Source organism: Quercus lobata, chromosome 4 (genome assembly GCF_001633185.2).
Source record: "Quercus lobata isolate SW786 chromosome 4, ValleyOak3.0 Primary Assembly, whole genome shotgun sequence".
In the NCBI taxonomy this organism is placed as follows: Eukaryota; Viridiplantae; Streptophyta; class Magnoliopsida; order Fagales; family Fagaceae; genus Quercus; species Quercus lobata.
In genome coordinates this window covers 38,964,824-38,987,000 of record NC_044907.1, presented here as the reverse complement: position 1 = coordinate 38,987,000, position 22,177 = coordinate 38,964,824, and the positions used below count along the sequence as shown (strand labels likewise).

Here is a 22,177-nt window from a genome sequence, read left to right as displayed (position 1 = left end):
GATCGTGATGCTTCATCTCGCAAAATGTTCGCGATGCTTCAGTTCTCACCATCCGGCGACGCTTCAGTTTGCACCATCTGGGGACGCTTCCGGCAACCCTTCGCCTCCCACCACAGCTTGCAACGCATCAGTTCGTGTAATGGGTATTTTTTACATTTTTTTTTTCTTTTGAGTTAATTTTTGTTTGATTTTTTTGTTAATTTTTTTTTAATGATCCAAATTTGAGTTTGTTTTTCCATGTTGGAAATACATAATTTGTTTTTGTTTCTTTAATTTTTTATTGAAATTCTGAGAATTGATAATTTTTTTGTTGATGTTGTGGTTTTAGGTATCAGTTTATGTAGGGGTTGGCACGTGTTATGTGAAAGTGGAGAATGATGGTAAGTACTAAACTCCTTCAGTGGATTAAATCTGTGTGCATGTTCAGTTTCAATATTATTTGATGTATTTGAGGATCCAGAATTACTTGGGATGGATTGGTTTTGTTGGGAGAAAGATATGGTAACTAAGTTATTAGATATTTTCTTTTGCCTGGATTCTTTCTAGTTGATGCTTGTAATGGTTTTCAATTGCTTATGTGAGTAGTCATTTGTTTTAACTTTGATGGAATCAGGAATGTATTACTGAATCACATAGAGAAACTATGCAATACAACAATGTAGTACCTGATAGTGTTACAATAGTATGGAAGTAAATATACAACACTTAGTTTTTGAAACAGCAATGGGTGATTACTTATGTGTTTGCTCCAAAATAAGGGAAAGATTACTTGTTTGTTGTATTGTGTTGCTTGATTGATTTAATTGAAAATCTTTCTTCATTGGCGGTTCTAATTATTGTCTTATCTACTTGTTTAACTTTTGTACTTATAAATTTAACTTTTCTTTTGCAGACTAAATACACATTGTTTGCAGTAACTTTGGATTTTTTCTGAAAGTTGTAAACTTAGCTTGAGCAAAGTAAGTAAATTCTAGTTAAAAACTTATAAAACTCTATACTTGTGATGTTGGAAATTGGATTTGTGGTAGTATGTTGTGTTGGAGCAAGCGGGTGGCTTGCATGATGTTATAAGGTGGTTTAAATTTATATTGGGAGTGTTTTTAATTTCTTGCAAATGTGAATGGACTTTGTTGATTAGATGTGATGAATATTACTTTAATTGATTTCAATACTTGTAAACACTCTATATTTGTGATGTTTGTGATTGGTTTTGTGGTGAGTTATTGTGTTGGAGCAAGCGGGTGGCTTGCATAGTGTTATAAGGTGGGTTGTGTTGGATTTTTGAGATTGGTGAAAATTGTATGAACCTTTTGAGGAGGGTTAAAGTGTGATGAGTAGATTAGGTACTACTTCCATTCATTTCAATTAATTTGTATATATATGATATGGGAAGTGGATTTTTGAGATTTGTGAAAATTATATGAACTTTTTAAGGAGGATTAAAGTGTGATGAGTAGATTTTCACAAATGGGGTATTGGGTTTTACTTAGATTTTGATGTTTTGGCATTTGGGTGTTTGTTTCAAAGTGTGGTTCAATATTTACTTATAATTGTTTGGTTGTTGCTTTCAAGAATTAAGGTTCAAAGATTAATTAGTTGTTTATGGGGATTCTTTGGTTTCACATTATTTCAAGGTGATCTAATGTAAGGGCTATATACATAAAACTTGGATAGAAAAGGGTAAAATGAGTAGGTAAAGAGGTGTGTTCTTGTTAAGTAATTTTTTTTCCCAGGAAAAGGGTCCTCTTCATTTGTCTTTGAAATGGAAAATGTCCATTTATTGGTGTGCATGGTCTCTTGTCCTCTAAAATAAGTATTCATTCCTTGGTGTAGTAGGAATAGAATATTAAATGATGTGCCACCACGTACACCTTTACATCCGAACACTGAAATGGAAAGTATAAGGGAGTCCTATAATTTGAATGTATATGTCACCAAGAGCCTTGTATTTAGCGGCATTGACACATTGTCCAGTTCTCTATAGAGGCAGGAGAACTTGAGTTTGAATCTCCCTCCCCCACTTAATGTTAGCAAAAAAAAAAAAAAAAACTTGAACGTGCATGTCAAAAATGTTAAACAATGTTAGTTTTGAGAATCTAGTTTCATATTTGATGGTAGATGCTAAGATTTTGTTTGTGGTAATATGTAGGTTTTTGGTCCCTCAACTCAACAAAGAGATCTTTATGATCAAGCAGTGATTCCAATAGTACATGAAGTTTTAGAAGGCTTCAATTGTACCAAGAGGAGCGAGCTAGGGACCAAGAGGCACGAGCTAAGTAAGAGGCATGCGGACATCTTCCGTTAGTTCAAATTATACTATGCTATACTTTTTGTATTGTTATAAAACATCTTGAATTATTGTATGTGTTGCAAACAATTATTGTATACTTGTATGGAAGGAGTTTGAATTGGATACTTGTTTTATTTTTTACTTATGGAATGTATGGATCTTTTTTTATAAATATGTTGTTGAAATAAATGTGTTATTCAAATGTGAGGTTTTAATAATGTAATGACAGGTTACAAGTTAATATCAAAGCCATGAAAAAAACAAAAACAGAAAATAACTTTTAGTGACGAATTTTTTTTGTCACAAATATAGCAACAAAAAATTGTTTTAGTGACGAAAATTTCGTCACTAAATATAGCAAAATTTTGTATGAAATGGTTTTAGTGACGAAAATTTTTGTCACTATATGTGCCTGGATTTTCTTAAAAATAGTTTTAGTGATGAATTTTTTCGTCACTATATGTACTCGAACATAATTTTAGTGACGAAATATTTTTGTCACTGAATTGTGTTTTTAGTGAGGAAAACATTTAGTAACGAAACGTTTTCGTCACTAAGAGTTTTTTTTTTTTTTTTTTTTTTTTAAATCAAATCGGACTTTTAGTGACGAAATTTTTCGTCACCAGACTTTTAGTGACGGGGCTACAGTGACGAAATGAGTTTCATCGCTAAAAGTCCAATTTCATCACTAAAGGTCCTTAGTGACGAAAAACTAGACTTTTAGTGACGAATTTTTTCGTCACTGAAAATACATTTTGTTGTAGTGTGTTGAAGATGTTCTCGGATGTACAGGAGAGTCTTCTTTTAAAATAATGAATGTTCTTGAAAGTGGAGAGTTTATGGGATAAATCGATGTCCTTGGAAGTTGAGAGGCCTTATCTTCTTTTTCTTTGTTGAATGTGTGAACTGATGATATTAAAAATTACATTGTAGAGTACAGCGATTATCCCAAATCGTTGAATTGGTATTAATCGGTACTGAATATTTAATTTTTCTTATCAAACCAAAATGCTTTCGAATTCGGTATTGACTCTTTGTTATGCGGAGAGTCATGATTTGAATCTCCTCAATCCCATTTTTCCGACCCTCAAATCAATCTAGATATATATATATATATATATATATATATATATATATATATTAATAGCCAAAACTTAGAGAAAATCCAATTAAATTTTAATTGGATTCTCAATTTTATGCCACATGTTCTATTTAATCATTTTTTAATTTTGTGTCAAGTTAATTATTATGTTAAAAATCAAAAAGTCCAAATCCAATTAGATTCAAAATTAGATTTCTATTGGAGTCCAATTTTCCGTCATGTGTCTATCTAAATTTTTAATTTTTGTGGCAAGTGAATTATTGGGTTAAAAAATTGAAGAGTTTAAAACCAAATAAATTCTAAATCATATATATATATATATATATATATATATAAAAGATAATAAAAAAAAAAAAAAACATTGCATATTTTAGAAATGTATGGTTTAAAATAAGCGTAAGCTAATACTATGTATAATTTAAACATTTTCTAAAAAAAAATATAATTGTGATTATTTTTAATTGTACTTGTGCATATGCACTATGCATGAGTTACACACTAGTCTATACATTCATATATATATATATATATATATATATTTGTATGTATGTATATTAATAGTTAAAGCTAAGAGAAAATCTAATTAAATTTCAAATTGAAATTCAATTAGAGTTTAATTTTACGCCATGTGTCTCATTTAATTTAAGTTTTTAAATTTTTGTGCCAAGTAAGTTAATTCAGTCTAAAAATTGGATTTCAATTAGTGTTTAATTTTGCGTCACATGCCTCATCTAATTTAAGTTTTTAAATTTTTGTATCAAGTGAGTTAATTCAGTATAAAAACTGAATTTCAATTAGTGTTTAATTTTGCACTACGTATCCCATCTAATTTAAATATATATATATATATATATATATATATATTTTTTTTTTTTTAATTTAATTTTCACAAACATACTCTGCATTTTCTTCTGCTATCGCAGTGATGCATCTATGATTTTCTGCAACTAGGAAAGCAATCCCAACCCAATAAAAACCAATCATCAAATATACAGAAACAGTCAACCAACCTAATTTAAATTCTCACCATCTAGTAGTTTACTTAGGAAAAAAAACACATAGGGAAACAAAATATTTGTATTAGCCTTGGTTTTATGAAGCAGCTAGTTTCTTTCCATTTTCAAATAATACAAAAGTATAATTGATTTGATCAAAATCTTCAATTCTTTTTATCTTTTCCAAAACGACCTCTACAAATAATTTGGTTGAGCTAAATGATAAAAATAAAGGGCAAATTGTATTTTCTCCTTAGCTATAGTACAATTGCAATATTTCAACACCCCGTCCTAAGTGCCAAAACACGCTCGATGTCAGCAGTTCAAGAAACAGAAAGGTCCCCCCTTTCCCCTCCCCCTTTATTAGAACACACATGAAAATATTAATAATAACATTTTAAACTGGGTTTAAAACATTATTATTACTATTTTCATGTATATTCTAATAATTATTACTGTTTACTAAAAAAAAAGTAATATATTTCTTTACTATCTAGTAATGAGCACTTTATCCCTTGTTGTTGAGATTTCCATCACATTTAACTGAAAATTCAAATTTCTAATACAGGCGTTTTATGAAAAATTTTGAGTTTTTCTTCAAATTTGATGGATATTCTAAATGCAAGTGATTATGTGCTCATTACCAATACTTAAGGAGGAACATTACTCAATTTTGAAGTTTAAGGTGGGAAAGTACAATTAAACCTAAATAAAAAAATAGAGAGCAAATCTCAAAAATATACATATATTAAATTTAATTTCAAAGCCAATTTTGTTTTTTTAATTAACTCCCTTAAAAACTTAAAAGTGTCTGTTCCCTTTTTCTTCAAAATATAAGAATAAATTGAAAATTTTAAAAACCATTTTCCTCCAATTTATTTTTAGCTACCAAACAAACCCTAATTGACCACTAACTCAGTTTCTCAAACAATCAAAACCGCTTGAATTTCAAAATTTTAATACCATTTTTAAAATTAAAAAAAAAAAATCCCCAATTTTATGAACAAAACCCTAATTCAGCAACTGGCCATAGAAAAATTGAAACGCAGAGAGAGAGAGAGAGAGAGGGAGAGAGAGAGAGAGGTACTTTGGATTTAGGAATAGCAAGGGTTTCATCACGCAAGCAGTCCTTGATAGAGTGGAGCTAAAGCTCCATCCCCTTCAACGTTGCTGTAGACACTCAATTTTGTACCCATAATTTAATCAAGGAGAATGACTTGAACGACCAATCCATATACCCCAAAAATCATAATTGCATTACATGCATCAATTTGTTCTTGCATTACATACATCATTTTGTCTTTGCATTACATGCATTAATTCATTCATTGCATATCATAAAAATGATCTTGTGATTCTAACAGTCGCAACGATGTTTCCAGTTTTTAAATCAGGCCATCGGATCGAAAGATATCGCATGATCAAGTTTGCACGGTCAACATGCATTATGTCTAGGTAGAATCGACTACACATGATCAATTTAAATTAATTCTGATTGGTTAAACAATCAAAATTAATTAAATAATTTATAATTGGTTGATAATTAGTGTTTAAAATAGGGATGCATGCATAGGAATAAAAGAAATGATTGGATAACAATAAAACTGTGGATAATTTGAACTATATCAAGATTTATTTTAAGGTATTTATCTATAGGATAATTGTCCTTAAATATCCTAAATTATCCAAAAAGAGATGAAAAATCATAGACGGAGGATGAAAACGCGTCTAAGTACAAGGACCGGCCAAAAACCCCTAGAAGAGAAGTCCAAACGACACCTGAATAAGAAAAAGTGTTCGGAGCCATAGGGCCAATTCGGCACTTTTGGAGTGCCGAAAGGCACTTTAAAAGGGCCGAATTTTCATGTGATGGGCTTTGGCTCAACGGTCTTCGGGTTTTCGGCACTCCAAAAGTGCCGAATTTTCATGTGATGGGCTTTGGCTCAACGGCCTTCGGGTGACGATAAGGCACACCCTTTTCAACCTTTTCGCAAAAGGATGTGTCCGGATTCAAACTCTAATCGTCCGTACATATTTTTAAAAGTCTTCTGGCCTCTATAAATAAAGATTGAACCTCATAATTTAGCACTTTTTTCACGCTCTAAAAGGCACACGTTTTGGGCTCCCAAATAGCTCATATTTTTTTATCTCCTCTTTGATTTTCTATTGAAGCTAGGGTTTTTAGGTTTCAAAGATAACTGAATAAGTTTCTTTAAACCCTAAAATATCCTCTCAAGTAGAAGAGTGCTCATGCAAGAGGTTGTTTTCTAAACCCTTTTATTTTTATGCTTTTCTTATCATAAGGATGTATGTTTAATTGTTTCAAATATTCATAATCTGGTAAACATGTTCTTGATTTCTTTATTGTTGGTTTAATTTGTTTCTTAATTTTAAAGATTTGCATGTAGTCAACTATTTTTCTTCAAATAAAACGGATTTGCATCTTTCTTAGATGCAGATCTAAATTTTTCTTCGAATAAAACGGATCTGCATCTTTTTTAGATGTAGATCTGAATTTTTCTTCAAATAAAACGAATCTGCATCTTTCTTAGATGCAAATCTGATTTTTTTTTTTAAAAAATAAAATAAAAGGGATCTGCATATTCCTTAGATGCAGATCTAAATTTTCCTCACGTTAAAAATGATTTGGATCTTTCTTAAGATACAAATATGATTTTTCTTAAAACATATGCAGATTTTTGAAATAAAGAAAGAGATCATGAATTGTTGTTTGTTTTGTTTGAGTCATGTAACATGAAATTATGTTGTGAATGAGATCCTCTTCATAAAAATATGTCCTTTTCAAATATAGAAACAGATCTGATTTTTCCGTTACATAAAAAACCATATTTTTTTTTTATCATCATCAAAATAGATCTGATCTTTTACAAAACTCAAAACCATTTTTTTTTTTTTTTGTCTCTTAAAAAACAGATTTGAATTTTTTAACAAACCAAAAGACTGTGTTTTATTAATAAAAACAGATTTGAATTTTTATCTTCAAAAACCACTTCCTCTATCTTTTCTTTTATTTATTTATTTATTTATTTTTATCTCACAAAACAAATCTGGTATTTTGACAAACCAAAATCAAATTTTTAATCACCAAAACAAATCTGAATTTTTTAAAACAAAATAAGAGATCATTCATAAATAAATTTGTGTGATTTAATTTTTATTTCACATGTTCAACATATCATTCATGACATGCATAACATAATACATTGGTCACAAGAGTCTAGAAGACCAGACTCTGTCTGGGCGAAATAGGTGCCTAACACCTTCCCATTCTGTAACTTAGCCTTCAGATTTAGGTCTTTGGTTTAGTAGATCTAGCCTTGTCTTTCCTTGTTTTGGGTAGAATGTAACTAGGACAAAAGCCATGTAAATGTTTGGTAGATTGTAATTAGGACCCAAAGCTATGTAACTTTTCAATTTTCCAAATATTTAATATTTATTCAATCAATGAAGAGAACAATTCAGTCATGTATCTATATATATTTAGTTTTTCTTATTTTTTGTATAAAAAAATAAGTTGCAACTCCATACCACTTACCCAAAAAGAGAGGTGCTCTAAAAGGTACCCGAATCTCTTTTTTGAGGGACAACTTTTGTCGAAGTCTCTCACAGTTGCTTCCTTTGCTGACAAATCCATTATACTTGTAGTCCAGTACACTGAAATTGCAAACAATAACAACATCAATATCCATGGATGAAGACGTGGTCGAGAGAGAGAGAGAGAGAGAGAGAGAGAGAGAGAGAGAGTGTGTGTGTGTGTGTGTGTGTGTGTGTGTGTTTGATGCAATGATGAGGTCTTGAAGCTCAGCTATACGAGTGTTGAATGAAGACATCATTGACTCCAGCAACGTCCTTGCTGCTTTCTTAGCCTCCATCCATCTATCTCTCTCTCTCTCTCAAATTGAATTGAATTGAATTTTACTATTTGATTTCTCTGACTTTGATCTTTGTTATGCGATTGTGACATTTTTGAAAATGATTCTAGCGGGAAGATTGGTTATGTTTCCCCAATTTTTTTCTTTAAATGACACTGTCTCAAGTGTGATTTCTTGCCATCTGCTATGACTTGCATTACAAATTTGGCCCTTAAAACTAAAATGTGTAAAATCATAAAATACTATTTTGATCCTTAAATTTTACCCAAAAAAGAAAAAGAAAATCATCTCTAAATTATTGAAAAGTTCATTTTTTATCCCTATGCTATTGAAAAAAGTTATTATTTCATCTATTTTTTTTCTTTTTACAAAGTTTAAGAATGGAAGAACTTTTTAAAGTTTAAAAAAAGTATAAATTTTTGGTAAAGTTTAAAGATCAAAATATGGTTTTATCCAAAAAAAAAGAAAAGGATACAACTAAAATGGAGTAGACAAACAAATTGACTAATAAGACAAAGGTTATGTTAAAATTGGGAAGATAAAATAGGGGGTGTGAGTTTTTAGACCCCTTAAAACACAATTGGATTAACCTAGTTAATTAGCCAAGTTATTACTTAGTCCAAATTCTAGATCTAGGTTACTAACACGACCACGTGCAAGTTCCGAGACCACAGACTCCTTCTTTCTTGGATTCTCTAGCAAGTACAAGCACACCCGCTTGTGTTTCTTTAAGCTTCTATGGCAGCGACTGAATGATCATCAAGCTCTTGAAGAAATCTCATTCTTGATAATCCTAAACTTGTGTAAAAGAAAACTCATCACAGATCTCACAAGAGATTTACACAAACCGCAATATGAGCAACTTCTAAAACGTGGTTAGGGTTTACCTTATATACCTAGGGCAAAAACATAAAACCTTAAACGTTTTAATGAACTAGGGCTGAGTTGGAATTTTGCAAAAAAACACATTTTGCCCGATTTTCGATTGATCGAGCCTAAGCTTCGATCAATCGAGTCAGGCCGAAATGCACTATCAATTCTGCATCAACTTGAATCCAACTTTACATAAAAGACACAACTTTGAGCAAGTCTAAACAAGATTAAACAACCTGTTTTGATCATGGTTTGCCAACAATACACATTAGAGTTCTAAATACATTAGTTCCTTAGTCTTTAGAACCTAACAGGGGGAGTATAGAAAAAATTCAATTTTCTAGCCTATTGAGGATGATTGAGTGGAATCATAGATAACGTATACAAATTCTTTTTGTTAGGTTGAGAAGAAAGATGATATAATAGAAAAAGTTTTTGTTTGAATTTACTATTATTTACCTATTACATAAAAAATATTTTGGTTAATACTATACTAACCCTATCGCGTGAGCTACATGTATGCTTAGAGCTTTTTTATTTTTTTAATGTAGACTTTTTTCGTTCATTTGAGATTTTTGTATTTGTTCAAATTAAAGATATTTATGTGTTTTCTAATCCTCGAAATAGCTATGCGTGTAATCGAACCTAACACAAAAAAAGTTTGGGGTTGCTTTCTGTTTGGTCTTTTTCGTTTCAAAATTTCATTTTAGCCTTTGTTTGATACAATTTTCTATTTTGACTTAATGGAAATAAAAATTTTGAAACATATATAAGGCCCAAATGAAAAAAACCTAAATTATATATATATATATATATATATATATATATATATGTATGTATAGTATACTATTTGAGGAGGAAAATGAAAATGCCTATTTGCCTAGGTGCATAAACCATCATTAAAAAGCTCAAAAACTAAATGCCAATATGGATAAGATAGATCGGAGATGGGAAGGAAGTCCTCGGGCATCACAATTAGCATGCTTTGATAACAACAGAAAAGTTACAAATAAAAGAACGAGACAGCTGGTTTATATCAGCAATGATAGAAGAGATAGCCCAATGAGCTTTGATTGAGGAGTTTTGAATAGGCTCTATCACATTTTAGAGCTTCGCCTTCAAAGATAATATGTCAAGGGAGGTTGATATTGAGGGGAGAGGGGAAATGGAGTAGAGTTGACTAAAAATAAGTTAATTTTGAACCAATTTTCCTTTACTCGATATTCTCTACTCTACTCTCCCTTCCTTCCCCTCAATTCAAACGGACCAATTAAGTTGTTCTTGTCTACACACTATATAGTCTATACTCCATTATGTGACATATGCCAAATACCCTTATTCTTTTTTTTAGAGAGAGAGAGAGAGAGAGAGAGAGAGAGAGAGAGAGAGAGGTTCAAGTTTTTTTTTTTTTTGACAGAAAAAGGTAGAGTTATATTAATAAAAATGAAACCAAGGAAACAAAGCTATCAGGGTGGGTCCCTCTAACCATGCACCCATCTGAACTTACAACAACAAGATTAAAAAAAAAGGACATCAGTACAGTGACTTTAGAGCATCTCCAGCAGACTCGGCAAAGCCAAATTTTGGAGAGCAACAGACACTATTCACGCAAAACAAGCACTCCAACAGACTCGGCAACTCCAAAATTTTTTTTAGAGTTGCTACAGTAGCTCTCCAGGTATGGATAGCACTGTAGCAATCACTGTTCATCATCTAAAAAATATTTCCCCTTAAAATAATACCCGGTTGAATAAAAAAATAATTCTTTCTCTCTCATTCCTTTTCTCTTTCGTTCTTCACTCTCTCGTGCTTCTCTATCTCAACGGTAACATACCACAATCAAAACAAAAACACAAAACCCAATCAAAAGATTTGAAACACAAAAACAATATTTCTCATAAGCCTAATGAAATCTGAGCAATAAAATAAAACTAATCAAACCAAAAAAAAAAAAATGTAGAACGCCGATTTGTGTAGAACGCCAATCTCCACTTCTCTGCCGGTGATCTATGTGTGTATGAGAGAGAATTTGTTTGTGTGAGATAGAGGGAGAGAAATTTGTGTGTTTGTGTAAGAGAAAGAGAAAGAAAGAAAAAGAAACAGAGAGGGAGAAGTGGAGATATGCTCTTGTTCTGGAGGCTACCACACAAGTGATCCGGAATGAACTAGAAAAAGAAAAAGAAAAAGAAGGGTAGGTGGAGATAGTGGGATACATGTGTGGTGGAGGAAAAACCAAGAGAAAAAAATAAATAAATAAAAGGGAACGTGTGGATGAAAGGAAGGAAAAGAATAAGAAATAACCCATTAGAAATTTTATCGCAATATTTTCACAAGATTTTCACAATAAATTTTAAGTAATTAACTAATATTGGTGAGTAAAAATATAATTTCAGTGGTGAGTTTAAATTAGAACTAGTAACAACTTTTCACATAAGATTTTGATGTGATTCTTGTGAAAGTATTGAGAAAAATGTTGTGAATATAACACTTTTTATTGAAAAATATAATTGTTGGTAATGAATATAGCAATAATAAATGATGATAAAAAAAGAATAAAGAATGAATGAAGATATAATATTTAAATGAGATAGAGAATGTGATAGAGAGTCTGTTGGAAAGTGTATTTGAAAAAGTAGGTAGCTAAAATCTAAATATTACTGTTCATTCTCCAAACAGACAAAAATTAGGCAAAAATTTGGAGAGGCTTCTCATGCTCTTATAACAACAAGAATAAAAAAATAGGACATCAGCACAGTGCCCACATAAACAAAGAAAGTGTATAAAGGTTTCTATGCTATATTACGTGCCCACATGAAATAGCACAGTGCTCAGAGACCATGCAGGCTACGTGCTAGGCGTTGGTAGTCTTTCAGAAGCGAGGTTGCACCCTTGAGGATTGCATGGGGAGGAGTTTGGATTACTTCAAAGTGCACTCGGTTCCGGGCATTCCAGATGGACCAAGCCACCATGGCCCACGTCTCAAGGTCTCTTTTGGGCAGCTTCTCCATCAACGAACGGGTTAGGCTGAGGAACGACTAGGCCAAGGTATCACATTTCTGCAGCTTCCCCCTGACAAGTGACCAAACATTGCGTGCTAGCGGGCATTGCCATAATATATGGATGGTGGTCTCATCCTGTGCTCCACATATCACGCACGTTGGATCAATGGGGACCTTCCTACGAGCTAGGCAGACACGAGTGGGTAGGATGCCCGATGTAGCCCGCCACACGAAATTTCTGACTTTTGGTGGGATGGGTAGCTTCCACAGCTTGTTCCAGACCCGTTTGTCATCCCGTGCCCTAGAGTGCTCACCACCCGACCCTTGCTTCAACTAGAGGGCTACATGGTAAGCCTGGGGAATGGTGCACGGACATGGAAGGGATAGCAACTACTGCGGAGGAATATTATAAAAGTTTGTTTACAGTGTCAAATAATCTTAGTATGGAGGGTGTGCTGAATGCAGTTGACAGAGTAGTAACAGGGGGGATGGCAGAGAGCTTGGTACGACCATATACAGAGGAGGAAGTTCGGGTGGCCCTCTTCCAAATGCATTTGTCTAAATCACCCGGACCGGACGGTATGTCCCCTTTCTTCTTCTAAAAATATTGGCACATTGTAGGACATGATGTCACTGCAGTAGTGTTGTCTCTGCTACACTCAGGGAGTATTGACCACAATATATTACGGAGTATTGACCTATTGGTTTGGGTAACGTAGTGTTGAGAATTGTTTCCAAGGTTCTTGCAAACCGTGTGAAACCCATACTACCTAATGTCATCTCCGACCAGCAAAGTGCATTTGTACCTAATAGACTCATCACCGACAACACTGCAGTTGCATTTGAAATGTTGCACAGGATGCGGAATAGAAGAAGAGGGAAGGTTGGGCACATGGCAATCAAGCTAGATATTAGCAAGGCTTATGATAGGGTGGAATGAGAGTTCCTTGAAAGAATCATGTTGAGATTAGGACTTTCGGAGCAATGGGTGCACTTGGCAATGTTGACGGTGTGATCAGCCTCGTACTCGGTTCTAATTGACGGCGAACTGCAGGGCCACATTACTCCCTCAAGAGGCATCAAGCAGGGAGACCCGCTGTCCCTGTACCTATTCCTTTTCTGTGTCAAGGGGCTCTCCTCTTAGTTGAAAAAAGCAACCGATGCCCAACATATGAAAGGACTTCTCTCATGCCATGGGGGTGTGCGCATTTCACACCTTATGTTCGCCGATGATTGTTTGTCGTTTTGTGAAGCTAAAATCGAGGAGTGCCGCCAATTGCTGAACTTGCTCATTCAATAGGAACAAGCGTCAGGGCAAGCTATTAACAGGTAGAAAACTACGTTGCTGTCTAGCCGTAACACTTGCCGAGAGACCCAGGAAGAGATACAAATTTTATTTGATGCACATGTAATTTCTAACTATGAGAAATACCTTGGGCTGCCCATGGTGGGGGGAAAATCAAAAGTGAGCACCTTCAAAGAACTCCAGGAAAGGGTTACCAAAAAAGTGATGGGGTGGAAAGAAAAGAATATATCTAAAGCAGGGAGGGAGGTTCTTATTAAAATGGTGACCCAAGCCATTCCAACATACTCCATGAGCATTTTCAAAATACCTAGAGTAGTTTGTGATGGCATGAACTCAACTTTAGCTAAGTATTGGTGGGGTCATACCTGTAACGAACGAAAAATTCATTGGATAAACTGGACTAAGCTGTGTACTCCAAAGGATAGAGGAGGAATAGGACTCCGAGACATTCATGCTTTTAACCTTGCAATGTTGGTGAAACAAGCGTGGCGATTGATCCATGGGACTCATTCTCTATTCTACAGAGTCTACAAAGCAAGATACTTCCCCACATGCTCATTCATGGAGGCAGAGGTCAGGAGCAACCTCTCTTACATGTGGCATAGCCTACTCGATGCCAGGGAGTTGCTAAGAGAGGGATCGATATGGAGTATTGGGGATGGGTGAACAGTTGGCATTAAAAGCCATCCCGCCGGCCCTGGGAGCCAGATGGATCGAGAGTGCTGCTGCCAAAAAACCTCCTTATGGTGCAGTAGCTCATTGAGTTCTCTCCTAACTTCATTTATTCTCTCCAAGTTATCTCCATATCCTGCTACCATCAACTCCTTTAGCTCCCCTTGCTTTGAGTTTATTCGGTCTTGAGTATTCCCGAATGCATTTCTGCTCCATGCTACCAAGTCCATCCGACACCTTTTGATTTTTTCGAAGAAGCAGAACATGGGACTACCAAGAGGTTGGTTTTGCATCCAAGAAGACCATATCCGATCCTCACACTCAGGGTGGGCTGCCCACTTCTCTTTGAAACGATGCATCTTTCTTTTGCGGCGATGGTGCACTTGGATAGGTTTGGTATTCAGCAATATGGGGTCATGGTCTAAATAGGTAGCTATCGCATGAATTACCTTCGTCTGTGGGTAGAGCTCACGACATTCCTCCGATGCCCAAGCTCTATCAAGTCGTTTTTCCACAAAAGCGTCCCCGTGTCTACCATTCCTCCAAGTGTACTTGTACCCTTAAAAACCCAAATCCACTAGATCACATTGTAGGAGAGTATTCTGAAACTGCAGCATGGGCTATAATGGTTTTGGGGTTTGAATATTTCTTTCCTCAGAGCACACAATTTTGTTAAAATCACCCAAGCACAGCCAGGGGAGTGCAACTTGAGCCTTAAGGTGCCTCATCAATCTCCATGTTTCGCTTTTCAACCTTTCCTTAGGATGACCATACACCCCTGCCAACCACCAGAGAGCCTGCAACGGCGAAGTAATAACAACGTCAATGTGGTTAGGAGAGTAGGTCTGGGTATTAACCACCACCTTATTTTTCCAAAGCAAAGCAAGACCCCCACTTCGTCTCACACTAGGTACACAGAGCATTGACGAGAAGTCAAGTTCTGTTTGTACTGATTTCATCTCATTTACTATTAACTTTGTTTCCATGAGGAACAAAATCGTGGGTCCTTTTTTTCTTACCAGGTCGGTAAGTACCTGAATTGCCCGGCGATTCCTAGGCCTTCGGCGGTTCCCAAGCCCCCAGCAAGTTGGGTTAGTTTTGCCGGCCAAACCCTTATGCCTTTTGTGTATTGCCATGTTCACATCAGTTGGATCCTTAGGTTGGTCCCTCTCTGCTCTCCTATTTCCTACTCAACCTAGTGGGTCCATGGACGTGTCCTTCTCTTCTTTGCTTTGAGTCTGGTTTATTTTTTTCCACATAGCCACTGTTGGTGTAATATTTTTATTTTTATCGGGTCCCACCTCCCATGCATAGTTACGTGAGGTTGCATGTTGCTTTACTTCTCTCACATGAGCTTCTTTTTTGACAGGCACGTGACCTTCTTTAAACTCTTTAACTTCATGTATCACCGAGTCATACAAGATAGGCACAGTAAAAAAAATTCCCCATCAAAATTTTAGAGCTCGTATTCTGGAGGTGTAGGTAGGCTTGTGGGTAGCAGGCCTGGGTTGGTGTATGATCTTTTAATGAAAGACCAGGTTTCAACATTTCTAGCTCAGTTGTCATTTCGTCCAAGATTTGCGTAAGAGACGTGGCTTGTTCAACTCCTTGATTTCTAGCTTTACCTTACTTGTCTGTGTTTGCATTTATTGTACTGCGAATCTTGGGATTGTCAGCCATGTCCTCCCCTATTTCTGGTAGAGTTACAGTGATTGGGGTTGCTCTATTCAAGGTTGGGGGCTGTGACGCCTGACCATACCGTGGCAGACTATCTGCCTTACTCCATGGCCCCTCCATTTTTATTTTGGTGCCTGCCTTAAGCCACTCGCTGTATGGTCTACTTGCTATCGTACTGTCGCATGGGTGAGGACAGCGGGCTACCTCGTGGCCCAGTCAGCCACACTGGAAACATAAGCCCACGAGTCTTTCATATTTGTAAGCCACTATGACTCAGTCCCCTTCTGGGCCTTCTACTTGTCTGCCTCTACAAATCGGTCTGTCGAGTGGAATTTCAACTCTAACCCGTAGGAATCGAGCTTGCTCGGAGGTAAGCGCTTTGCTATCTACCTCCACCACTCTCCCAATGCCTCGGCCGATGTCTTTTCCTGCTTCTTCATTGATGAGGTCAAAAGGCAATCCCCAGACCTGAACCCACATTGGTAGATGTGTGAAGCTTACCGTCCTAATAGTCAACCCCTTTTCCCATCTTCGTAAAAGCAAGATATTGTTGTCAAAACTCCATCGGCCATTGTCCCACACCCATCGTATTTGACTCTCCAGGGAGAACTTGAACTGAAGTAGCCTATCCCCCACTTCAACAACCTTTAGATCATTGCCTAGTTTTCACACTGAGCGGAGGAGAGTTTTAGCTGCTCTAAGGTTTACAGGCCGAGTGGTTAAGAACTTTCCAATAAGACTTAGGGAATAATCCTCTAGTGTTTTTTCCTCTATGGACTGCTCGAATGGTAATAATTTTGTCTTCGTCAGGTGTTAAGGTGATGTTCTAAATCTGCTCTATAACGTCTGAGTCCATCACTTAGGGGTGAGGATGAAGGAGGAGGGACACTAAGGGAAGGAATGGAGAATAAGTTGACTCTTCTATTAGCTCTTTTACCTTGTTGGAGTCTTAGCTGGGGAAAAGGAGGAGAAAAAACTCACTCGTGGTGAGCAAGAGAGCTCCGACCACAAGGAGAGAGAGTCGCGAGAGGCTCTGTTTCGATATTAGAAAACAAAGCACCTTTGCCTTTTATGAGTACTGAGTTTCACAGATCATATTAGTTTTTAAGCCCGGGTGTAGGATAAAGGACACAAAAGGAAGGAAAGGAGAAAATCTTAGCTCTTCTACCCCGTCAGAGTCTTAGCTGGGGGAAAAATGCAGAAAAAACTCACCCTATGGTGAGAAGGACAGCTCCTACCACGAGGAGAGAAAACTCAGTCCATCAACGACTAATGAAAAGCAACATCTGCTAGGTTTAAGTTACACCTAGTGTAACTCTAAGAAATGTTACACCATCCAATAACTTGTTATTGACTTAATATTTTGAAAATCCAACCATTGAATTACATATTCTATATGTTTTTAACATACATGCCAATTTTCATATCAATCGGATGTTATTTACCATTTGATCCATAAACTCATATTTTATGCATTATTTTAAACTACAAAAATTTGAATTTTAACAATTGATTGATGACATGGATATTAATTTTTGATCACCTTGAAATTTTGCAAGCATAAAGAATATACAAAGATAATGTAATCTAACAGTAGATTTGTCAATATTTGCATCTAATTAAAAAATATTGAGTAGTGTAACATTGCTTAGAGTTACACTAGGTGTAACTTGAATCCAATCCATATATATATATACACTCTTATTCTGTTATTTACGGGCTTCATACAATTTTTTTTTTTTTTTATTATAAATATTTGTGCTTTCTCATATGCTTGCGGTGCCAAATGATTATGGTTTTTAAATATTAACAAAGAAAATCACGCTGAGGAAGTAGGCACTTTCTTTAATATCCACTAGTTTTTTTTAATCCCAATAATATAACTTATTTTTATATAGAAGAACCAATAATATAACTCAATCTGTGATAGGATAAGTGTTGAAAAGTTGTAATGGTAAGGATATATTATATTTATAAATTTTTAAAAAAAAATCAAAATAATTTCTTTTGATAAAAGATAGAAATTCTATAATCCCACCTGTAGACATGAACTCTATCCCCTCTCCTCCCACACCTCATAAGTACTTATACTCTATCACTTCTCCTTCCACACCTTATAAAGTATGTTGTGGTATCAATCAAAATAATTAGAATTTAAAACATACATATTATTTGGTTTGAGGATTGATAATCAAAATAAACTAGATATCATGCCTTATATGTAAACATATGTTAAGTTGTTAACCAAGAAATAGCACAAAATTTTAGAAAAATTTAAAAATAAAAAAGATATATAGGGTGTCTTTTTGTTTTTGGTGCTAGATAAATCCATGCAAAATAATCAACATACAGAAGAATCTTCCAAAACTTTAGAACATGGCTTATTCAATTATTCTCCAAGCTGCACCGCCAACTAGGGGCCGGATTTGATCCAAGCCAATGTGCCCACGAGGGTCTCATCAATCATTTTATTCCCTAAACTCTAAAGAAACCACAATCTCCATCTATATAAACCCTAACCCATTTCACCATACCTCCACCACTACTCCAAACCCATCCTTAATTACAAACATATAGCCTTGGCAAGTGTGTCTAAAAATGGCTTCCAAGGCTATTGCAACCATGGCTTTTCTACTCTCTTTCAACCTTCTCTTTTTCACAATGGTCACTTCAACTAATGTCGCTTGCCCACCACCATTAAAGACTCCACAACACTCACAACCCAACCTTCCTACTAATAAGCCAGCCACTTGCCCCAAGGACACCCTTAAGCTAGGGGTGTGTGCTAACTTGTTGAATGACTTGGTGCACCTTGTTGTGGGAACCCCACCAAAGACCCCTTGCTGCAGCCTCATCCAAGGTCTTGTTGATCTTGAGGCTGCTGTTTGTCTTTGCACTGCTATCAAGGCCAATGTTCTAGGCATCAATCTTAATGTCCCCCTCTCATTGAGCTTGCTATTGAATTATTGTGGAAATAATGTACCAAAAGGCTTCCAATGTGCCTAATGGTGCTAAGCTAAATCTCTCATTTTTCTACCATGTTTCATGTTAGCTAATTATTTTCACTACATCCTTTGTTGATGGGGGTCTGGTTTGATTTGATATCAATCCCATTTTGGTTGTCAATTGGTTTGTTGGAAGGTCTTCTGGATCAACCGGCTATTCTTTGGGAAATAATAAAATGTGTATTTGTTTTTCCTGGATGATGTAAAATATCTTCTCTTGATGAATATAGAGCTTTGATGTGAATTATTTCACCTTTTTGTTTTTTCAATCAGGATTCAGAAGTGAAAGTTCTTAACCTTTTTCAATATTTATTGTACTATACATTCATGAATTGTGTATTTAGTTTAATGGATTTTGACTATACAGACAGGTACCATGATACTTGATTATCATCATTCCTTAATGGAGACAAAATTAATGTTATAATCCCTTAAATTTTTCCCTATTGCTAATTTGCTACTTCTTTTGAAAATGGGAAGTGCAACATCCACAATATTTTCACATCAAATCTTGTGTAGTAAGTTGTTACTGGTTTCAATTTAAACTCACCACTAAAATTATTTTTTTACAATTTAAGATTTTTTGTGAAAATGTTGGAGACATTGACATTTCTCTTTGATAATACATGTCAATCCACACGTCACTTTTTTCTTTTTATTGTTTGAATAACTAGCCGCAAGATGAGGGATTTTCAAACTACAAAAGCTATTTGTCAAGAAAATTAGGCTCTAATGGTTTGGATTGATCCTTAAGAGCATACAACATGTTAACAACAAGTCGACCGATACATTTTGAATGTGATAATTAATGAGTTTCCTAGAGAAATATGAAAAAAAAATTGCCTAATTGATTAGAATGACTTGCCTGGATCCAAGTAATATGTGACAATTTTGAAATCTGTCGATATGAGGTAAACTTAGATGGTGCATGACACCATTTAATTTATCTTTGGTCTCAAATGATTTAGTAGTACACATGCAAAATTAAGCAGCTTGGTTTAGCTCAAACTACGGTTTTTTTGAGTTGAATCTTTAAATGTTAATTACAGCTTTAATCTCCAACTGACGTATTAAATGAGCAGGTCACCAAGAAGTGCATGCTTCTCTATCATTCAAGAGAAAGTTTTCAAATTATACAAATCCAAAACAGGCATCCAAAATCTCATACTGGACAAATCAAAATTCATCAAGTGCTTTGAAATTTTGAATACATATCTGTTTTGTTAAACTTTTACATCCAACACCAGAATTGATGCTAAAATTACCCACTTGTCACCAATTATAGAAATCCCCTTCACTTCATAGAGCCACTACTAATTATACTTCAAATTCCTTGTTATTTTCTTTCTTGATAAAAATCAAATTTATTCCTATTGCATAAAGATTCAACATGGTTCTCCAAATTCACTGACATTGTACAATAACCATGTCCTCTGTTTCCAGAACCGTGAAAAGTGAAACCGAACTAATCAAGCAACCTCTAGCCTCTTTTTTTTTCCCCTTTTTCTGTTTCATTTACTATTAGAAACTAGTGTGCAACCTTGTATATATACACGGGTAAAATTAAAAACAATCATAATTACATGGTTCAAATTATAACTTTTTTAGAAGCAGTTCAAATTATACATGGCATTAGCTATTGGGAATATTACACAAAGTAATGATAGAAGAACAATATCAATAAAAAAAATAAAAAATAAAATAGATAACTTGGAGGCACAATATTGTTTTCTTTAGACAATATTTGTCCTCATACTATTGTTGCTAAAAGGTTATTGCAAATTTGTCCCTAGGATACTGATGATCCCGATTATACCTTCATCTACAGGACGAAGCAATGACGAGGACAATCCTGGAAACCGTCCAACTAGTGATCGTCATCAAGCTAGAATAGACTCGTCCATCCTTATTCATTAATGAAGCGTTACAAAGCAATGATGAATTTCTATACCGTTGGGGAAATAACCCACCATCAATGTTCTATGAAGGCATTACTAATACGAGAATAAAATCACCATTAAGGCAGCCCCAACGGCTAGAAGGAAGAGGAAAACACTTGTATAAATACCTACCTATAAGGTCCAAAACAGAAGGTACACATGCACTCAAAACATTCTACATCAGACATTCCGTTATTCTAGCCGTTCCGTTCTAACTTTGGCATCGGAAACCTTGTGGCAGGCACTACACCATTGACCACTTTCTTTCTTTTCATAGCTTGACTTGTTGCAGGATCAGGATTAGCTGAGGACGACTCCCTTCAGGACGAACATTTCTACTGACGATCTAAGTATCATCAGTTTGGCGCCATCTGTGGGAACTTCTTAGCAATTCTTGAGCACCCAATTTGAACATAGCTTCATTCTCAATAATAAGTCCAAATGGAGTCCAGCACTAACCCAGATCCTACCACATTGGTTTTACAAATTCAGTCACTTGCAGCCACTGTGGAAGAGCTTACTAGGCAAAATCAAGAGATGATGTAGAAGCTGCAACAAGAAGGTAATCATCCAGAGACCAATAGGGACGATGAGGGGGATAGTCACAGGAGGCAACCTAGCACCCCAGAAGGCACGAGCTCAGATCTCCTCAAGGAGATGAGAAAGGAGATCGACGAATTGAGAAATGCCATCAAAGGAAAAACAATTCAAAGTCTGGACAAAATGGTCAGAAAGACGGACTCACCTTTCACCTTAGCTGTCTAGGAATGCCCGGTGTCTTCCAAGTTCCGTCTACCACAGCTCAAGCCCTTTGACGGGTTGAAGGATCCACTGGATCACCTCAACACCTTCAAAATAACTCTGGGTCTCCAACAGCCCCCTGATGAGATCCTATGCCGCTCATTTCCTACCACCCTCAAGGGGGTAGCCCGGGAATGGTTTACCAAACTACCAACATCCTCTATTGATAACTTTGAGTAGTTAGGCAGTGCCTTCGTTTGTCACTTCGTTGGCAGGCAACGCCCAAAAAGGCAGGACAACCATTTGCTCACCATCAAGCAAGGAGAGAAGGAAACTTTGAGGTCCTATGTGACACGTTTCACCCGAGGAACTGTGGAGGTAGACGAAGCAGACGACAAAGTACAGCTAACGGCCTTAAAGGCTAGGTTGAAGTCCAGGGATTTCGTGGCCTCCTTGGCAAAAAACCTCCCTAAGACGAAGGCAAAGGCGCTTCTGAAGGCACAGAAATACATGAATGTTGAGGACGCCCTAGCAGCCATAGATGGGATAGAGAAGCCCAAGGAAAAGAAGAAAGAAGACAACCAAAGAGGACAAAAACAGGATTGAGCGGACCAGCAGAATACTGAAGGAAGTAGATGCAGGGATGACAAAAACCCTCGTCCAATGAAATTCACGCCTCTAGTG

At 35.7% G+C, this 22,177-nt stretch overlaps 1 protein-coding gene across 2 annotated transcripts; it reads left to right on the top strand.

The window, feature by feature from the left end:
- Positions 1–18,405: 18,405 nt before the first annotated feature.
- On the top strand, positions 18,406–18,813 carry LOC115987982 (putative lipid-binding protein AIR1). 2 transcript variants are annotated; one of them, XM_031111600.1, is made up of 2 exons: positions 18,406–18,486; positions 18,550–18,813. In XM_031111600.1, the coding sequence occupies exons 1-2, from the start codon at positions 18,406–18,408 to the stop codon at positions 18,811–18,813; spliced, it is 345 nt and encodes a 114-aa protein (XP_030967460.1). The 2 variants fall into 2 exon arrangements, with proteins under 2 accessions (XP_030967460.1, XP_030967459.1); XM_031111599.1 differs by having other exon boundaries at positions 18,406–18,813.
- Positions 18,814–22,177: the final 3,364 nt, after the last annotated feature.

Bases quoted from the DNA above. Each gene is read 5' to 3' on its own strand.
- LOC115987982 (XM_031111599.1), top strand. From the start codon at position 18,406: ATGGCTTCCAAGGCTATTGCAACCATGGCTTTTCTACTCTCTTTCAAC.